At 41.0% G+C, this 19653-nt stretch overlaps 1 protein-coding gene across 1 annotated transcript in view; it reads left to right on the top strand.

Moving 5' to 3' along the window:
- Positions 1-18675, top strand: part of TIMD4 (T cell immunoglobulin and mucin domain containing 4) — a 39989-nt gene extending 21314 nt beyond the window's left edge. The window contains exons 6-9 of the mRNA XM_041750217.1: positions 6080-6126; positions 7377-7470; positions 8680-8719; positions 9836-18675. Coding sequence (XP_041606151.1) covers positions 6080-6126; positions 7377-7470; positions 8680-8719; positions 9836-9920 — 266 coding nt within the window. The 3' untranslated portion in view covers positions 9921-18675. The remainder of the gene's footprint in view (positions 1-6079; positions 6127-7376; positions 7471-8679; positions 8720-9835) is intronic.
- Positions 18676-19653: the final 978 nt, after the last annotated feature.

Here is a 19653-nt window from a genome sequence, read left to right as displayed (position 1 = left end):
AGTTCAGTCTGTAGAATGGATTGTATAAACATTAAATCAGATCATTTATATGAAGTGCTTATCACTGTGCCAAATAATTTTGAAGTATATTTATGACCAGTGGGATGGGAACAGGGGTGATATTCAAAATGGATTTTAAAAGATTTTCTTACCTAAAAATTCAGTGCCATTCCAGATGAGCACATAGCACATAGCACATAGTTTTATTTCAGGGAGTAGGTTTGAGTCCTACTACCATAGGCATAGCCACCTTGAAGGGGATGTCTCATCATCCTAGGATCTGAAGTTCTAAAGGTTTTAGGATTAAAATTATGCTCTGATAACTACACCAGAAGTCAGTAAACTTTTCCTGTAAAGGGCCAGATGTACCTATTTTAGGCCTTACCAGCCATGTTATTGGTCTCAACTACTCAGCTTGGCTCTTGTAGTGCAAACGCAGCCAGAGGTAACACATGAACAAATGGATACCACCAGGTTCCAATAAAAGTTTATTGATGGATATGGAAATACGAATTGCCCATAGTTTACATGTGTTATGAGTTATTATTTTTTTTTGTTTTTTTCTCCAACCATTAAAAAATATAAAAATTATTATTAGCTCTTAGGATGTACAAAAACAGGCAGCAGAGTGGATTTGACCCTCAGGCTGTAGTTTGCCAACCTTTAATCTATATCATTCAGATATAGGACACATTCTTTAGAAAGAGCAGATGTGAGTCTATTTCAACAGGGCTCTTCCAGCATAGGCACTGAATATTGCTTCCTGCTCTATTAGATTTTAAGTCCTTTAGAGGTAAAGGTAGTGTTATTATATTATCATTTTAATATTTAAACTTTATTTTTTATGTTATAAAATAAATATGTCTTATAAAGGAAAATAGTTAAACAATATAAAGTGAAATTTCCTTGCATTCCAAATATTGTCTCTAACCCTTCACCCCAAATGATCAAGAGGAAGAAATAATTACTGCAACAGTTTGGTCTATATCCTTTCAGATCTTTTTCTTTTTCTTTTTTAAAAATATTTATTTATTTTTAGAGGAAGAGTGAGTGAGTGAGCAAGTGAGCAAGCAGGGGAGGGGCAGAAAAAGAGGGAGAGAGAGAAAATCCCAAGCATTCTCCATGCACAGTTTGGAGCCCAACGTGGTGCTCGACACCAGGACCCTGATAGCTTAACCTGACCTGAAATCAAGAGTCCAATGCTTAACCGACGGAGCCACTCAAGCACCCCAGATCATTTTCTTTTTTTAATGATATAGTAACATCTATTATTATTTTTTTACGAACATTTAAAACATTTTACAATCTTTTTAAACCTGCCTTAACATTTATTCAACAATTTTTTTCAACAAATCTTTATTGCAAAGCCAGTGTGTAACATGCATGCATACATTAGATTGAACCATATAAAATGCTGACACTTAAACCACTTTTTAAAAAATTTTTATTTTGAGGCAATTTTAGATTCAACACAAACGTGCAAAAATAGTGTAGAGAAATGTATATATTTCTCCAGCTTCCCTCAAACATCTCACATGATTATAGCACATGGTCAAAGTAGGAAATTGACATTGGCATAATACAATTAACAAGTCTACAAACTCTACTTGATTTTACTGGTTTTTGCATGCACTCATTATTTAAAAACAAGCAAACAAAAAAGCCCATTTTTCATCTACAAAGAAGTGTATATATGTCCTGAACTTCGCTGTATGCCAGTACTCATATCTAGGGATGTGTCTTTCATTAATAGCATCACTCAGCTCTTCTTTAGCTATGACTTCACGGGTTTCTAATAGGGATCTTCAAAGTTTCACCTAGAAGGTCACTGTGGCATTGCTTCAGAGAAATGATACACTATCTGAGAGTTTGCTCCGGACTCAGGCGTCTTGTGGAGTTTCTAGTGATTAAAATGTCATATATATTTTACAATTAAAATTTTCTCATTTGAGAAAATTTAGAAAGTATACAAAGTACTAATAAAAAAATTTAATTGCCTATAGTATTTCCACTCAAAGTCATATGTATTTAGTCTTGCAGTATTTTTTAGTTTTCTTTGTGGAGCAAGAGGTGTGCATGTGTTTGCGTGCTCTTAAGTATTTACATACTCATTTCCTATATTTTGCATCCCTTTTAAAAAAAATTACTGTGAAATGATCATTTTCTCAGGTCATTCAAAGTCTTCGTAAATAGGCATCGAGAAATATAAAGGTTAAAAAGGCATTGGTGCAGTATCAGCATTTTTAGATGAATAAACTGTGGCTCAGAGAGAGGAAATGTCATGCCCAAGGTCACGCAGCCAGGAAATGTGGAATAGATTGTTACTCGATGACAGTGAAGTATGGAGGAGGCCTAGATGCACTGTTGCAGCGCTCCAAGGTCTGGGGTTAAGTTTTGCAGGAATTCCATTTCACCAGAGTACTCAAGAACTCAAGAGCCTAAAATTAAGCCAGCAAGCCAATTCACTAATTTACAGTGATAACTCTGCTAAGAGGGTCCATATTTAGGTATTTTTTTAATGTAAATATATTCTCACTCTGTAGGCAAATCTAGTGTTAATCAGGAGTATTGGTGAGTCCATAGACCTCGGAAAAGTATAATTAAGTTGAAGATTCTTTTATTACTATTACATGTTAATTAATTTCTCTGAGATACGTAACATATATATATATGGTGAAGGTACAAAGTGCACAAAAAATTTTTTAAATGAAAGGCAAATCTTCCTTTCATCCCTTGCTCATCACCAGGGCTGCTGTTCTCATGGAAGATCTTAAAGACCACTGTGTCTCTGTATTAATTTTCCAGGGATGCTGTAAAAGTTTACCAGAAATGTACTGGTATGAAACAACAAATTTATTATCTTATAGTTTTGGAAGTCAAAAGTCCTAAAATTGAAGTGTCACCTGGCCATACTCTCTCTAAAGTCTCTAAGAGAAGATCTTTCCTTGCCTCTTCCAGCTTCTGATACCCCCAGGATTCCCTGGCTTGAGGCCACCTCCCTTCAATCTCTGCCCATCTTTACAGGTCTTCATGTATGTTTCTCCGTGTCTTCTTCTCTCTTTATAAGGACATCTGTCATTGGATTTAGGGCCTATCTTAAATCTAGGATGGTTTCATCTTAATATCCTTAAATTAATTACATCTGCAAAGATGCCCTATTTCTAAAAGGTGACAGTCTGAGGTTCTGAGTGAACATACCCTTGAAGAGGACACATTCAACCAATCACAGTTCCCCACTCACAGAATTGCTTTTCTTACAAGTTTGGGGCAGGGGGGGTACCTCCTTTCCCTGAATGTGCTTGTTTAAGAGTTCAGGGTCTTGAGAGTGTAAGGGTAAAGATAGCACAGAAGACACAGAAATAAGTAGTCTTCACTTGTCTACCTCCTCCCCTAGCTGTTAGCATTGCTATGTTTCACAAGGAAGAAAAATCACCATACACCTGTGTTTCTTGTCCCTATTCAGTGTTTAACAGTGTCTAACACTGTGGCTTCAAAGTGCTTCCCATTGGGGCTTTTGGCATTTTAGGAAGGAAGAAGAAGAAGAAGAAGAAGAAGAAGAAGAAGAAGAAGAAGAAGAAGAAGAAGAAGAAGAAGAAGAAGAAGAAGAAAGGAGAAGGAGAAGGAGAAAGAAGGAGAAGGAGAGGAAGAAGAAGAAGAAGAAGAAGAAGAAGAAGAAGAAGAAGAAGAAGAAGAAGAAGAAGAAAGAGAAGAAGGAGAGAAGGAAGAGGAAAATGAGGAGGAGGAGCAAGAGAAGGAGAAGAAGAGGAAGAGGAAAAGGACGATGGAAAGGAGAAAAAAATGGAGGAAAAAGAAGAGCAGAAGGAAGAGGAAGAGACAGAGGGAAAGGAAGAGGAGGAAAAAGAGGAAGAGAAGGAAGAGGAGGAGGAGGAAAAGCAGGAGGAGGAGGAAGAAGAGAAGGAGGAGGAGGAGGAAGAGGAAGTAGTGCGTAGTATCACTCAGCAGTGTTTATGTTTGCAAAATGTCTCTCCCATCTCTCCAGTTTAAAATACAGATTAGCTCTGACAAAACTGACCTAGGCTGACTTTGCTCTTTGATGGTTTCAATTTTGGTTTTATCTATCACAAATGATTGTAATACTATAGGATTTTGACAGATCAAGGGTAGGAGTTTTGAATTCTTACCTGCAATTTCCAGCTCTAGGGAATAACAGCAGAGAGAAAAACAACAGTAACTGCGTTGTAGGATATGAAAACATACTGAATTTTCCCCTCAGAGTCTTATGCTCGCAGGCATTCAACAAGTCACTTTCCCTGTCGAACAAATAAGCTCTCTTGTGCCAAATTATGAGCTTCCGAAAACCTATGACATTTTTTTTCTTATGCCTCAAGTGCAAGGAAGCTTGGGAGAAACATTGATCGATTTCAGTAATTATTTGCCTTGATTTTTATTATACTCAGGCCTTGTCTATGCTTGGCTTTACGTTCTGGGTCTATCAGCAGGTTTTATTGCATATATGATTTTATGTCCTTTCCAGGCGTTTTCTCCTGCCCTGGGCTCCATGACACTGTTCTCACTTTCTGCTCTCCGCTGTTTGTTTCTTCTGCTTCCTTCTCCTTTGCCTTCTCTGCCCACCTCTTAAGTGCTGGGGTTTTTTAGGATTCCTGTTCTTCTCTTTGTGGACATGTGGCCCTTGTATTTCTTATACACTCAGAAGCACTCTTAAGTGCTTCATGGAGACTGATGGCTCCCACATCAGTATCTGCCACTCCAACTTTTCTCTAAGTTTGGTTTAGACTTGAATCCATCAGTTGCTCATGAGGTGAGAGGTGTTTTCGTGACTCTCTTGGGTGCCTTACCCAAGGACTACAAATTTGAGCTTGGCACATTTCTCCCCCAGACCGATCCTTCTGCTCTGCTTCTGCTGTGCCCAGCCTTGGCCAACAGATGGGCCGTGGCCCAGAGTCTCAAGAAGGAATCTACAAGTCATCTAAGATTTGTTTCTTTTTCACTACCACGTTCAATGTCCATATCCTCTTGATTTCCCTGCTAAGTATTTCTGGAATCTGCCTCTCCCTTCATTTCTGTTAGCTCTGATTTTCAGACCTGGGATCAAATGATAATTGATCATCTCATCTTGGCTATTTCCTTATCCTTTTCACAGGACTATAGCATATTTAAAATGTTTGTGGTTTCCCACTGTGGACAGAATTAAATGGAGACTTATCAGCATGATACAAAGGCCTTCCCTGATTGGTTCCTACTCATCTCTGTGGTCATCCCCTGCCACTCCCCACCCCTCATTTTCTGCCTTCATGGCTGCCTGTCATTCCACATGGAACCACTACCCTTGGCCTTTGAGGCCAAAATGACCTTCTGATCTTCCTTCTCTAATGCCCTGTGAATTTCAGGACGGTGGGGTCAGGCTATATTCATCTTAATATTCTTGTGCTTGGAACAGTGCTTAGCCCAGTATGTCTCTCATGTTGAATTCAACTATCAATTATAAATAAATGAGTCCATGTCTCAGCTTAAACTCCATATTCTTAGGGACACTCACCCTTGATCCTCCAGAACAGGTCAGCCATCCTCATGATATGTCCCTATATCTTGTGCTATTTATTCCGAGAGTGTTGAAGAATTATAACATTATTTTTTCAATTATTCACCTTATTTGTTTAAATTTGCCTTCCTGCACTAAGTTGTAAATTTTGTCAACAAGGTAGATGGTACAGTTAGCAGAGTACCTGGCCTATAATAATTGCTCATTTTGTTAACTGATAGACTGACATATTTTCTTGCTGGATAAAAATCTTGAATGCATTGCTGGCACCTCCAGAAAATTTAGATCAAATTGCCTGCTGGCCTAATGCCCCATTCTACCCATCTAGAAAATGGAGATGTTCCTGTGGGATAATGTTGGATAGCAGATGAGCTTCAGATAAAACCATCTCAAAACAAATGTGTTGTAAATAAATTATACAAATAAGGAAAGATGGGATTAAAAGATTAAACACATCAACTAAAAATTTCAGATGAGCTTTGAAATGCCTATTTCAGGATGTGGTATTTTATTCTCCCACAGAAAATGTAAACATTTCTTCCCCTTTTTCCTTCCCAGCGATGGAGACAGAAATGCCTGTGCAAAACAAGGTTGAATCAGAACAGGTAAAATGTTGGTGAAGTATTTGAAGCATGAGTTAGATTTTAAAAATCCACAATAGAGGTTTGCAGAAATGAACTGGGGAGGCAGATATATCTGAGCGGCAACTGTGGGGAAATAACTAAGCAATCTGTAGACTCGTGCTTTGTGCTCTTGGCAGAAATAATGTTTATATTGTTACCTCTATATGTGCAGATGCTTTGCAAAACAAAAAGAAAAAAAAGTACAAAAGCGTGGAAAAATCATGTGTGCCTTCTGCATGTCCCAGGATTAGTGACGTCCTGCAGGATCAACACTTGGCACCGGCACCCTTCTTATTTGTGGAGTGTACCCTTCATTAACTTTTATTATCACAAAAGTGATTCAAGCTGCTTTAAGTAAAAACTGCAGGCAACATCGACACCTATAAGGGAAAAGTGAAGGTCCCCCATCCCTTCTTTCTTCTCTTCTCCCTCCTCAGAGGCAGGTGTGCCCTCCTTGTTGCTGTGTTGGAGACAGGGCCAGGAAGGTGAGGAAGTGGAGCCTGGCCTGGGCAGCGGTGGTGGCATAGTCCCCACCAGAACTAGGTGCTGCCTGCAGAGCAGCACTCCTCCAATGATTTGGCATCAGGACCCCTTGATACTCACAAAAATCAAAACAGAAATTAAAAACAATGTTTATTAGTTCATTTAAAAGCAAGAATAACAAGCAAACCCATTCCATGTTGACATAAATAACATTTAATGAAAAACACCTGTATCTTCCTGGATGAAAAATATTAGAAAAATGGCATGAGTGGCATTGCTTTATAATGTCTGGCTACCTGGGAGACAGAAAGACATCAGCACATCATTTGTCATACAACCTTGGGGAAACCCCACTGTCCATCTCATGAGAGAATGATGGTGAAACTGGCAAATAATGTCTCGTGAAAATAATTTTGATCTCATGGGTCCCCTGGCTACACTTCGAGAACCAGTGCTACAGAACATTTGAAACTGAGTTCCATTTTCAGGCCCTGAAACCCACAGCCCAAATGCCTGATATCGAAGACAGGAAACTGTGGGGGTCTGGGTAAATGTTCCAAGTTTTCAGAGATTTTTAAAAAATTCTGATTTGTAAGGCTGCTTTGCCTTGATCTTGAGCCAGATTGGGCAAAATGGGGTGAGAAGGAGGGAAGCTGCTGGCGAGTGGAAGGTACGATTAGGATGGGAAAGTTGTGTGGGGGTGATGTTCAGAAACGACTGGCCCAATTGCTTTCCCTGTGTCTCATCAGGTAAAAATGGTCATCAACTCTGACCTGCTAATGATCATCGCTCCCTCCCTGGGATTTGTGCTGTTGGCGTTGCTTGTGGCATTTTTCCTTCGAGGTAAGCAGGGCGGCCAGGTGGGATGGTGGCCTTCAGAGCTGTGGAGGCTCCAGGAGGATCTGGGAATGGACTGATTCTGCTTCCTGCCCCTGTCTCCATCCCCCCGAGTCCCATTTCCATCCTTCATCTAACATCTTCCTGATGAAGTTTATATTTTGGAAAAGAAAAACAAGAACACCATCATTTACTGGACACTTTATCTGTGACAGTCCTGTTGCTCTATTCTTGTGTGTCTAACTCATTTCATCCTCATTACTGCCTTAAGTGAAAAGTGCTATTATTACCATTGTCTCGGAGTGGAGGAAACCCTGGCCCAGTCTCCTCCCCTGGCTAGGACTGCCCTAGGAGGAAAGCCGTGAATGATCTTGGGCTTCTTATCCCCTTAAAGCAAGCTTTCCTTACTGGGCCTCCCCAGATGGACCTCAGGGGAAAGTGAATCCCTTGAAATTCTGTGCAAAAGCTCTTGCATATTCATATCTGCATTTCTCTGGGGCAGGGTCCGTAGTTATTATTAGATTCCCTGGCTGGTCTGTGACCTTGCACCTCCCTACCACCACCCCTCATCTTTAAAAAAAAAAATAATTTTAAAACACTGCAAAAAGGAGTCATGGAACAGAGATTACAGTTGTCATGCAAAGTATAGGCATGTGACATCTGGTCCTACTGTAAAATGGGGGAAAATTGTTCTGTAGTTATTAACAGAAACTGTTTTGAGGTGGTAAATGAGGAAGTAAGACTGCAAACCATCCTGTTTGAGCAACAGTAGTGAAACTTGCACATTTCAATACCTGTCCCTAGTGAACCCTGATGAAGGAAATTTGGAATTCCATTAGCCTTCATATAAAGTCCTCATAAAGGCAGAAGCCACTGGTCCTCATACAGTTTTGAGGTTTCTGAGTATGTCTCATAAGGACGTGTTTTACAACTCAAGTGAGTGCTTCAGTTCTGGGCGGACAAGTGACTTAAGAATGAAGCAGCTTAACACTAGTGTTCACAACGTGGAAACAGCTGTGTAATGATGGGTACTGCCTTGGGGCCCAAAGAAGCAATCACTTGATCTGGGAAAAGGAAGCTTTCCCTGCCAAAACCAGTCCCTAAATTCTCACCTTTGGTCCAACTCTGCTTTTGGTAAGACAGCTTTAGGTTTTCCCCATGTTTCACATGTTCTAGCACAGCTACTCTGCTTATACCATGGCCTTGTCTTTTCAGGGAAAGTCATGAAATCCAGTTGGTTCCTGAAACACACACGGTAATTCATCTTGCATGACTGATTGTTGTAATGATTGTACAAGCTGTTACAAATGATTAGATACTACTCAGTAGTTTAATGATTTGTGCTCGTGTTCTGATTAAATTCCGGGTTGGAGAAGTGTGGCATTAGAGGTGAAAAAGACGTAGGATTTAGCTCACAGTAAACTCTGTATTTGTTAACAGTGTGTTGTTTGTCCAAAATATAAATACAAAGGTAGGTTGCATTAATAGAAGCATGGCATGCAAAAGAAAGAAGGTGATATGTCTCTGTCATCTTGCTCAGAATTCTTTGTTCAACTCTGGGCAATTCATTTTAAAAGGACATTGCTGGGCAGCCCGGGTGGCTCAGCAGTTTAGCGCTGCCTTCAGCCTCAGGGTGTGATCCTGAGGACCCAGGATCGAGTCCCATGTCAGGCTCCCTACATGGAGCCTGCTTCTCCCTCTGCCTGTGTCTCTGCCTCTCTCTCTCTCTCTGTGTGTCTCATGAATAAGTAAATAAAACCTTTTTTTTAAAAAAAGGATATTGTTAAAAAGAAGTTCACAGAGAAGAGAGTTGGCAGTATGGGGAATGAAAAACATGTAGAATATCATTCCTGGGATTTGGTTTCTCTGCCCAATATTAGACCATTGGAGCAGGGGTTTTTTGTTTTGTTTTGTTTCAAATAGTTTGAAGAGTCTCTGCAAAGAGATTTTGGTTATCTGTCCTGTTCTATAGCTTTTTGGGAAAGAAATGAAAAGATTTGGTAAACTGTGAGGAAGACTGTGCCTTCACTTAATTGTATCAATACCAAAATATCTATTAACAAATAAACATTAACAAGTAGGGAAACTGAGACTCAGCAAGGTAACTTTCCAAGGTCATAAACACGTTTCAATCTTGATTTTGTAATTTGCTAATATAGAAACATTTAATTCCCTTATTAGGCTAGATTGGCAAAAGCCCTTTATCTTCTGCAGCGTCAGTTTTCTATCTGTGAATGGAAAGGCTTGGACCCGATGGAGTCTGAGCCTTTTTCACTCTAATAGCCGTTGTTCATTGCCTTGTGATTTAGCCATATCTGGTTCTTTCTGGTCCTGGTGCTTCCCATTCTCAGCCTCTATTTTCTTGTTACAGGCTGGACAATGTTGAAGGATATAAAAACAACTTCGATGACATGCAGCATGGAAGAGAAGACGAAGATGGTCTTTTCACACTCTAATGTGCCACTTTTTCTCAGGATTGAGGATGGGGGCATGATGCAGGAATTGTCAAAATAAGTCTTAGAATGTATTGTTTTGTTTTAAAAGCCCCATCTATTATTCCATTGGTGTCATTGATCCAGTCTGGTTTTAATTTCACAAGTGAAAGGTATTTTAGAGACCTTTAGCACCTTCGCTGCCAGGTGCTTTAATCTCCTGGGTAGCATCCTGGTCAGTGATCTTCCAGAATTGTGCTTGAGTAATCTTGGTGATGGTGAACTCACTAGCACATCTAAAGGAGATCATTCAATCTCAGGGCAGTTCTGAGACTTTGAAATATTTAAAATGAAGTCTGTCTCCATATAGCATCTGCTTATACATCCTAGTTGAATTCATTGTGTTTACACAGAACATGTGTAATCTCTCTTCTCTCTGGCAGCGCTCCAGATACTGCAAGGAGAGCCTTGTCTGTCCAAATTGCCTTGCTTCTGAGATGCGTTTTCTAGTCCCTTTTCTACCTAGTTGCCTTTGCCTCGTATGTATTTGGGTCTCTCTGTTTATGCCCAACTTTCAGAGGTTAGTGCCCCACTCCAGGTAAGGTAGGAGCAGCCCTGGGTCTGAACCTCATCAATAATGCAGGAAGCGATGTAGAGAAGTATCCTGATTTTGGCTCACATTTCCTTTTTTGAGAAAAGAATCTCCCTTAACTAGGGCTCTGTGGGGGCAGGTGTATTGGCACAGAATCAGGAGTTTCCTGCAGCAGGAGGCAATGGTCCAGGTGGAGGTGGTTGTCAGAGATTGCATTTAAGGAGGCATTTACCTGGACTCCCATCGCAGCTTCTAAGCTGCACACCTCGTCTGCAGTCCTTCCCTTCTCCGATCTGTTCTCCATGCTGTGGCAGAGCAGATCAGAAGGTCCTGTCTACCCATGGTGTTGGTGTTGAAGAAGTGCTTAGGCTCTGCCTGAGGCCAGGTGGCTGCCACAGATGAGTGAGGCATAGGGAAGTGCAGGGGCTATTCAAAGTGGAATGTTTGTGTCCACTTGAAGGCCTTAACATTCCAGCTTCGTTAGAATAATGCCCTGGGCAAGCAACACAGGACCATGGGCTGGAACAAGGTAATCGGTCTAAGACTCCAAAGTCCAGGAGGTATGATATGGGTTTTACCAAAAGATGAGTTAATAAATATATAATTCTTAGGATGAAACTCCCTGGTCAGAGAAGATTGTTGGTCTAGTTATTCCTCTCTTTCCCTCTCTGTGCAATCAGGATGAATTGGTAGCCACCTACAAATAGCTTCCTAATATCTAGGGCCCAGGAGAGGGGATCACTTTCCTTAGAGAGCTTAAAAATCTAAATGAGACGAAACATGCATGGGAAATGCAACAGAGTAGAATCAGTGTTGACTTTCCATTTGCACAAGCAAGGACTTTGATGGAGATGTGGTTCTTACAGCTGATGTTTACATGGTGGTTCCACAATCAAACTTTGAGGATTTAGAACAACCTAATTCTTCAGCCTTGACCCTGACCTTTCTAGGCTCAATCAGAGCTAATATCCAATCCTGAAAAAGCATTTGATATGGTCTAGGTACTCTACTAAGTGTTTCAAGCAAGTATATTACTGTTGCTTTTGGAGTTGAGCAAACAGAAGCAGAGGCCAAGGAACATGCCCAAGCTCACATGGACCAACCCTCTGTGACAGAGCAGGGCCTTGAACCAGGCTGGAAGGACTCCACACTTAACCACTACCCTATACCTCAGAGCAAGGGCCTTAATTTAACATTTCATGCATACAGAACTGCAGTATTGGCCTGCGTTGGTCCCAGATGGATTTTAGTTTGTTCAAATCCAGGGCGACCTGAGTGCTTTGATGGTTTTCCAATCCCAACCCCTTTATAGCTCAATCTTCCCTTGTCCCCATATTATTTACTCAGAATCTTATTTGCATTTGCAGAGGAAGCTGCAAGTGGAGAACCTGGCAGGAACCTTAATGAAGCCAGGTGGGACACATTTAAATGAGAATGTGTTGAACTAACTCATGAAGAGCTAGAGCCAGCTGTCAGCAGGCTTAATGAAAGGTTAACAGGAAGCCGGCAATGGGTGGCTGGGGAGACTCTTTGTCTCTCTAAAGAAAACAAAAAGTTGAGAAGTGAGCTCCCTGGGTGAAGGCAAGATCAGAAGGAGGAAGCCACTTATAACCAAAAGGCTGGGTCTCAAAATAGAATCATTTGGATTTGTAAACATGTTATAGTCATTACAAAAAAAAAAAAGAGAGACACTGAGTTCTCAGCTCTCTGAACATCAAAAGACAGTGAAGAGAAGTGTGTTGAAGTAAGATGAATGCTGATGTTTTTATCAGGGTCTTGGGCGTGCTGGAGATAGCTCATGAAATGGAAGATGGGTTTACTCTCCATCTGAGCTGGGAGAGTGCTGTTCTTTGATTGCATATGGAGTGGAGGTGGGGAGGGTGCGTGCAGGAAGGATCCTGATACAACAAGCAGTTCAACTCCCATGTTTTATCTGATGAAACTGAGGCCCAGACAGGGGGAGTGAGTGATCCCAGGCTACACAGTAAACCAGTGCCAGAGCACAGGCCTAAACCATGTCTCCTGGACTTCTCTGTGGCCATGTCATAAACCTGTTCCTGGATTTTTCTAGGTCCACCTGGATCTGCTTGATTGTTTACCATTTGGAGGTCACATTAAGTTCCTGATGTGAGCAACTCAGTATTTCTTTCCCTTGAACCATCTTACCCTGCACACCCTTGACCTTGTGCTGGACGGCTGTTCCCAGAAAGAGGAATGGGAATGTAGAAGTTCAAAGCTAGGTTGTTCTGTTGCTTTTTGAAGAACACCACCATTACTAGGGTGACCAATTCATTCTGTTTTGAAACTCAAAGTCTGGCATTGCTGGGACCTCCTTCAGGATGACTATAATGACTATACCATATTTGCAAGTCCAGGCAAACTGGGATGATTGGTCCACCTAAGTCCATAACTAAACTAGAGATGGAAACAACGTCCTTCTGAGTTCTTGACTCTCTTGAAGTGATCATTTTTTTCATTGCAAGTACCCAAGTGGAATTTAATTTGTTTAGATCCAGTCTTTTTTTTTTTTTTAAGATTTTATTCATTCATTCATGATAGTCACACAGAGAGAGACAGAGAGGCAGAGACACAGGCAGAGGGGAGAAGTAGGCTCCATGCACCGGAAGCCCGACGTGGGATTAGATCCTGGGTCTCCAGGATCGCGCCCGGGCCAAAGGCAGGTGCCAAACCGCTGTGCCACCCAGGGATCCCTAGATCCAGTCTTAAAATAGACCACTAGATTTAGGTTCTAGACCTTTGTTAACGAAAATGTAGGACTCAGACCATGCGTGGTCATCACCTGGGAGCTTGTTAGCAGTGCAGAATGTCGGTCCCCATCCTAGAGCACGGAATCAGAACCTGCATTTTAACAAGGGTTTCCATGTTATCCATATGCACGTTTAAGATTGAGAAGTACTGGCCTAAAGTATTGATTTTCAACGTTGGCTGCATGTGGAAATCATATGGGGATTTCAATAATAAAAAATACTGATGTTTGACTTCCCTCTGAGATCCTGACTTTAATGGGCATGGGGGAGACCTGGCTTTCAGAGGTTTTTAGGCCACCTTGGATAACGCTAATGTGCAGCAATGACTGTAAGCCACTATTCTAAAGGGAGGGCAGCTCTGTGCCAGAAGGAAATGTTGCTAATTAATCAGGACAACTTTTGGCCTAAGTTATGAGTTTATGTGGGTCTAGTACCCCCACATGATTTTGCTCAAAGAAATGATCAATAAAATTGTTCAAGAAGATCTGAGGAGACACGATAATGACCTAAATGTCCCAATTACTATGGATGAGGCCCATTAAAGTAATTAAAAATCAAGATATAATATTTGGTCTGTGGAAAGTGATAATGAGAAAACAGAAAAGATAAATGGAGAAAGAATGTCTGGGGGTCAAGGTGGTGCTATTAATCTTTCAGAGACATCAGAGGGATAATGAGATGATGCTAAGATTATAAGAGAAACATGGGAGATTGGTTAAGTGGAAACCTTTGTTGCAGAATAAAGAATTTAGTAAAAAGGCAACTATTTGCCCTCTTGTCCCTAAAAATAATGGGAGACCTTCCTCAGGGCAAAGTCATACATTGTCTTAATAAGACTGTATTCAGCTGCAAGTAAGAGAATACTAAAAAGCAGTGACTTAAAGACTTTTAATTATTTCACATAACTAGAAATTTGGATTTAGGCTGTTTGAGAGTTGGTTCAGCAGCTTCACTGAAATGAGATATTAGAGTCTCTGACTTCTTTTGGCTTGTCCCTCATGGTTGCAAGATGGCTGCCATGGCTCTAATGTGCCTTCACACAAAAGGATCTCAAGCAGGAAGGAAGGATGTGGAAGGGAATGAGACTTTCCCCTAATATGATCCTTATCCTTGACCAAAAAGGGAAATCTGCCATAGAGGTTACCAGAAGAACCTCCCATATATTTCATTATCCATATACTTCACTTGATCACATGCCCATCCTTTGGCAAAGGGGAATGAAATATCCAGGACTAATTTACTCCAATCATTACTCAGCCCCCAGGATGTACACATGGCCATTTAATCAAAACTTACAGTCAATCAGCACGGGAGAAACTGGGAATGGGTGTTGGGTCAACAACCTTGATTCCTGACACACTCACTCATCCATTGAAAGTGTCGTGGGTGTCTCCTATGTGCCAAAGGGCTCTGTTGGGTGCTGGGGTATAGTAATGAACTGAACAGACCTACTCCCTCTTCCCAGACAGCTTATAATCTACAGAGCCACTTTCATCTGAATTATGCATTTCATGATTCCAAATATTTGGATCGTCTTTAATGTACCTGAGAGGCAAAAAGAATCAAGGGATTTCAAAAAGATAAAAGTTTAGAAATTCTGTATACATACCTTCTTGAAGCTGGGGAACTGAATCTTTCATGCGGTGTCAGGAGTCAATAGAAGAATGAGGCAGAAACTTTCAGCCCTAGTAGGTGACAGCAAATTACAACAAAATTTCTTAGCTACAATGAAACTTTGTAAGTATGGCAGAGAGTAGACAGCTTGGGGTAAAACTCCAATGGTAGAATAAAGGAAATAACCTCTTCTGTATTTCTATGCTATTTCCTACTTTTCTAAGAATTTCCAAACCCATAGTACTCTGGGTCAGAGAAAGAGCATATCTTCTTTTGATAGGGGAGAAGAATGGAAGCACAGAGAGGTAAAGTCACCTCCTGTGTTCCCACCATAGTGAGCGAGACAGGACTAGAATCAAATGTTCTGATTCCTCCTCAATCCAATGGATAAATATTTTTATAAGGTGCCTACTAGGTGCACCTAGCTTTGTGCTTGAACCTAATAGCAGCACTAAAAGTCATCACTAATATTATTTCTGTATGTCAGGCACTATCCTAAGCACTTTGCATGCATTATTTTATATGATTGTAACAATCTCTCTATGAGGGGGTTGCCAGTTTTATCCCTGTTTGACAGGTGAGGAAATGGAAGTTCAGATTCATAAAGAAACTAGTCTGCAGTTGAGCTGGTATTCAAACTCTGGAGCATCTTCAGAGCCCATGTCCTCAACCCCTGCACTCTGGCCTTTCCAGGCATACAAAGTGCCTTAGTGATCTCTTCATGACTGTGACTCCCATGTAAAGTGGACAGGATTGCACTGGGGGGTTTTAGGTCTCTAAGTCTGTCTGATTGGACCAACCTGGAAATGGATAGGGGAGGGTGAAGGGCACAAAGCCAGAGGGTCTCACATTCTGGAAGAGACAGTTTAGCTTTACCTTCAAATGGGACTATCTATTCAGGCTCAGAGATTGAATAATCAGAATTTGGCACTTAACATATTCTATGACTTTGGCTCCCTCTCCCTTTAAGAATATGCCCTGAGAAAGGAGACAACAAAGGGCCTGGGTCCTACTCTCCTGCAGAGCCCCTGGTCCTATCTTCCTCTTCCCTGCCTCGCCCTCATGCTGCCTCTTATCTCTTCTCTCTACCCTGTTTATCTCCATTCTCTCCTCAGCTTCTTCCTTCCCTTCTGGTCCCTCAGCGATGTGTCTTATCTTCCTTCAGCAGCTCCATCAACAAAGTCCTATCAGTTTTTCTCCTGCTTCAGGATGCCTGAGCATCATTTTAATCTGTTCCTCTGAGCTTTGCTTTTCAATCTCTTCCCAAACTTAATCTCAGACCCTTCTTCACTTAGATGAAGAAAAGGCTGGAGCAAGATTACATTACCTGACAATACCTTCTGGCTCAGGGATCAAGATGATTAGAAAAGACAGCAGAGTCTTATTTCACCACTATGCCCTGGGTATGCTACGGTGAGAAAAGTTTTTTAATTAACCTAAGACTCCCCATCAATTAATGCTATGACCTCTGCCACCAGCCCCCTGCTCCCCTGCCTTTAAAAAACAAAACAAAACAAAAACTGTTGAAAAATGTTGCAGCATGATGGTGTATGGAAAGAACACAGGTCTCGGAGTCAAACTGGCCTAGAACCTGAAGTTGCTCTTAGTTAGCTGGGTGGCCCAGGACAAGTTGCTTGGCTTCTCTTAGTCTCAGCTTTATCGTTTGTAAATATGGAATAGTATTGGGACCCTCATAAGTAAGCACTAAATGGAGTAATACCAGTAAAGCATCAAATAGAGCAATACCAGTTGGCACAGGATTTGGCACAGGATCGGTGATCTACAACTAGTAGGCACTGTCCTTAGTTTATGCCACAGCCCTAGTGCCTTGGCACAGGGTAGGTGCTCTACAACTAGTAGGCACTGTCCTTAGTTCACTCTGCAGCCCCAGTTTTAAGTCTCTGTTAATTGGAAGTTGCTGGCAGGACTTGCAAAGTCCCTCACTGAGGATACATAGCCCCCAGGATTGTGCTTGCAGAACTGGAACGTTGAGCCTGTGGGATTTTGGTCTCAGGAGCTGCACATATGTCCTCTGATCTGGAGGTCTCATACATTAGCCTAAGAATCATCTGAGGGCATGTTAAGATGCAAATACCTGGGTCCACCCCCTAGAGATACTGATTCAGTGAGTTGGAATTGGGCCCTACCACCTGAATTTTTTATGATCTCAGTGGAGTTCTGAAAGCAGAGAGCTATGGAGCCTCTGAGAGTGTGTCTGAGTCTCACATTCAAACAGTACTCATGGTAGCTAGCCTGATTCCTAACTGCTCTGCCCTGCCACAATTTCCTGGATTCTGACCCTGATTCTCCTTCGTCTGTCTTTGGACTCTGTGCTCAGCTCTGGTTTTGCTCTTTCTTCGTTTACCACGATCAACCCCAGAACATTCTTACCCTCTGCCTCTATCCTCAGCTTCCCCTACCTGCCCAAGGGTTGGCTTTGGCTTAATCTTGTCTATAGGTCATCTTTCAATTTCTTGATAATGCCCTTTGCACCAAGGTTTTTAATTTTAATCAAGTCCATTTTGTATAATTTTCTTTAGTTGCTTGTTATCTTAGTGTGACATCTAAGAGTCTATTTCTAAATCCAAAGTCATGAAAATATAGTTCTGTTTTCTTCTAAGCATGTTTTGGTTTGATCTTCTATTTTGGTCATTGGTTCACTCTGATTTGTATATAGTGTAAGGTAGGGAGTCCAACTTTATTTTTTGAATGTGGAATCCAGTTGTGCCAGCACCATCTATTAAAGGGATGCAACTTTTCTACATTGAATGGACTTGGAACTCAAATTTAATTTTATGTCTTTGAGAATACTAAGCATGCTTGTCTGATGATTCAACTCTTTGGGGTATGTCGGGCTCTGTTTCTGCTGTCCTTTGTCTCCTCATATTCTTATCATGGCATCTTATTTTTCTGTGTGCCTGGTCATCTTGATTGTATAAAGATTATTGCATTTGAAAATTGTTTGTAGGACTAATTTGAGTTCCAGGATACTGTGATCTTCTCCAGAAAGAACTTGCATTTGCTTCTGTCAGGCACTTTTGTGTGTCATCAGTCTTGGTCCACCATAACTCAGGTTTACTGCTTAAAGTTCCATGGATTACTTAGATGACTTGAAGTCAGATTGTAAGTTCATGAGAGACCAGAGTGACTGCTGGTTCATCCTTATCCTGAGGGAATAGCCCTTTTTGACCTAGCTAATTCTGAGTATGGTTTATCAAAGTCCTTAACTTTGAGGAGTTCTGCACCTTGACATTTTTCATCTAACCACAGGCAGCCAAAACTACAAGTCAATTTTGCAGATATTTCTTCCAGATTAGAAAGCACTCCAAAACAAAGGCAGCTTTGAGTTCTAGACTTTACATTCTGATTTAGCATATACATTGGTTTTAGGCCTAGTGATTTTTCATTATATTGTTAGCTCTTCGATATTTTAAAGGACATTGAAAAGTATTTTGTTCAGGCTTTTGTGTCTTTGATGGTTACTCTAAATTACCTAATGAACATCCTCAGAACTCATTGTTCTTAAAAATGTGTATTTCCCCAATAGCCTTGCCAATGCTAATCATTATCAAATTTATTAATAAAATCATTTTCTTTGAAACAAGAATGAACAGAACAAAACCATATTTAGTTCCACAATAAGATTCTAGTGTCTACTTAATAGTATGCATTGATTTATTTCCAATCCCAGAAGTCTACTTCCTGGTATGTTGGTACATGTAGCCTGGAGGAGAATAGAGCAAGGGAGATTTGATATCTGTTTACAAACAGTTGAAGAACTGCCACTGGAAAGAGGAAGTAGTCTTGTTCTGTGTAATCACAAGGCAAAAATATTCCAGAAGGCAAATTTAGGACTGAGAATTTTAAATTTCAAAAATCAATTTCTATCTAGCCAAAGGAATGCTTTACCAGAATAACTTCGAATACTATGTTGAGTAGGCTTTTAGTTATTTAGCATTCGTTTGTTCTTCTTTTCCATCTGGACTGATTTCTTTGAAACTTCCCTTCTGCCCTTTCATTATTTGTAGTTCCCTTGCACCTGACTTATCCTCTATCCAACCACAACACGTAAGCTGAACCTGGGGAATCAGAGCACTGTATAACTCTACCCTCCTCTCTGCACTAATGAGTGGGTCAGGGATGGACACAAGACCCAAGCTAGGCCAATTAGAGCCCCAAAGACCCAATTCTAAGCCTTTTGTTTCAGTTACACAGGATGTTGACCTTTTCCCACTGACTGTGAAGGAAAGAATGGGAGGCTGCCACTGTCACTGTGCCATCACAATGGGAGACTGTTTAAGAGGAAGTGGAAGTCAGATAGGGGAATAAGAAACAAACCCTGATGACATTGGTTGAGCCTAGGTCATGTCAAGACCGAAAGTACAATTTTAGGCTGTTCATGCTATAGGATATGAGGAAATAAATTGCCATTTTGCTTAAGCTAGTCTGAGTTCAGTTTTCTGCTATTTTAAATGTAAGGAGTTTTAACTAAAATGGCTGGTAAACTACCCATTCACAGTAGTATTCACATAGAAAGGGATGACCAGCGTTCAGAGTAGTTATGGGGGGGGGGGGGAACACCCAGACTATGTGAAAGGTTGACTTTGAGGACTTCCAACTCTAAATTCTCAGCTTCTCCATAACTCTCCTTTACTTGGCTTTTGTTCTCCCCGGCAGACCTGGGAGCTTCAAAGAGGCTCCAAGAACACTGAGTTGGCCATCCTTCTGGGCCAAGCAGTACAGAAGTTAATACTTGTCCAGGCCTGGGATGCATATATAATGG

Source organism: Vulpes lagopus, chromosome 3 (genome assembly GCF_018345385.1).
Source record: "Vulpes lagopus strain Blue_001 chromosome 3, ASM1834538v1, whole genome shotgun sequence".
Classification (NCBI taxonomy): domain Eukaryota; kingdom Metazoa; phylum Chordata; class Mammalia; order Carnivora; family Canidae; genus Vulpes; species Vulpes lagopus.
Note: the sequence above shows the minus strand (reverse complement) of the source record. Positions and strands in the feature narration are given on the sequence as shown.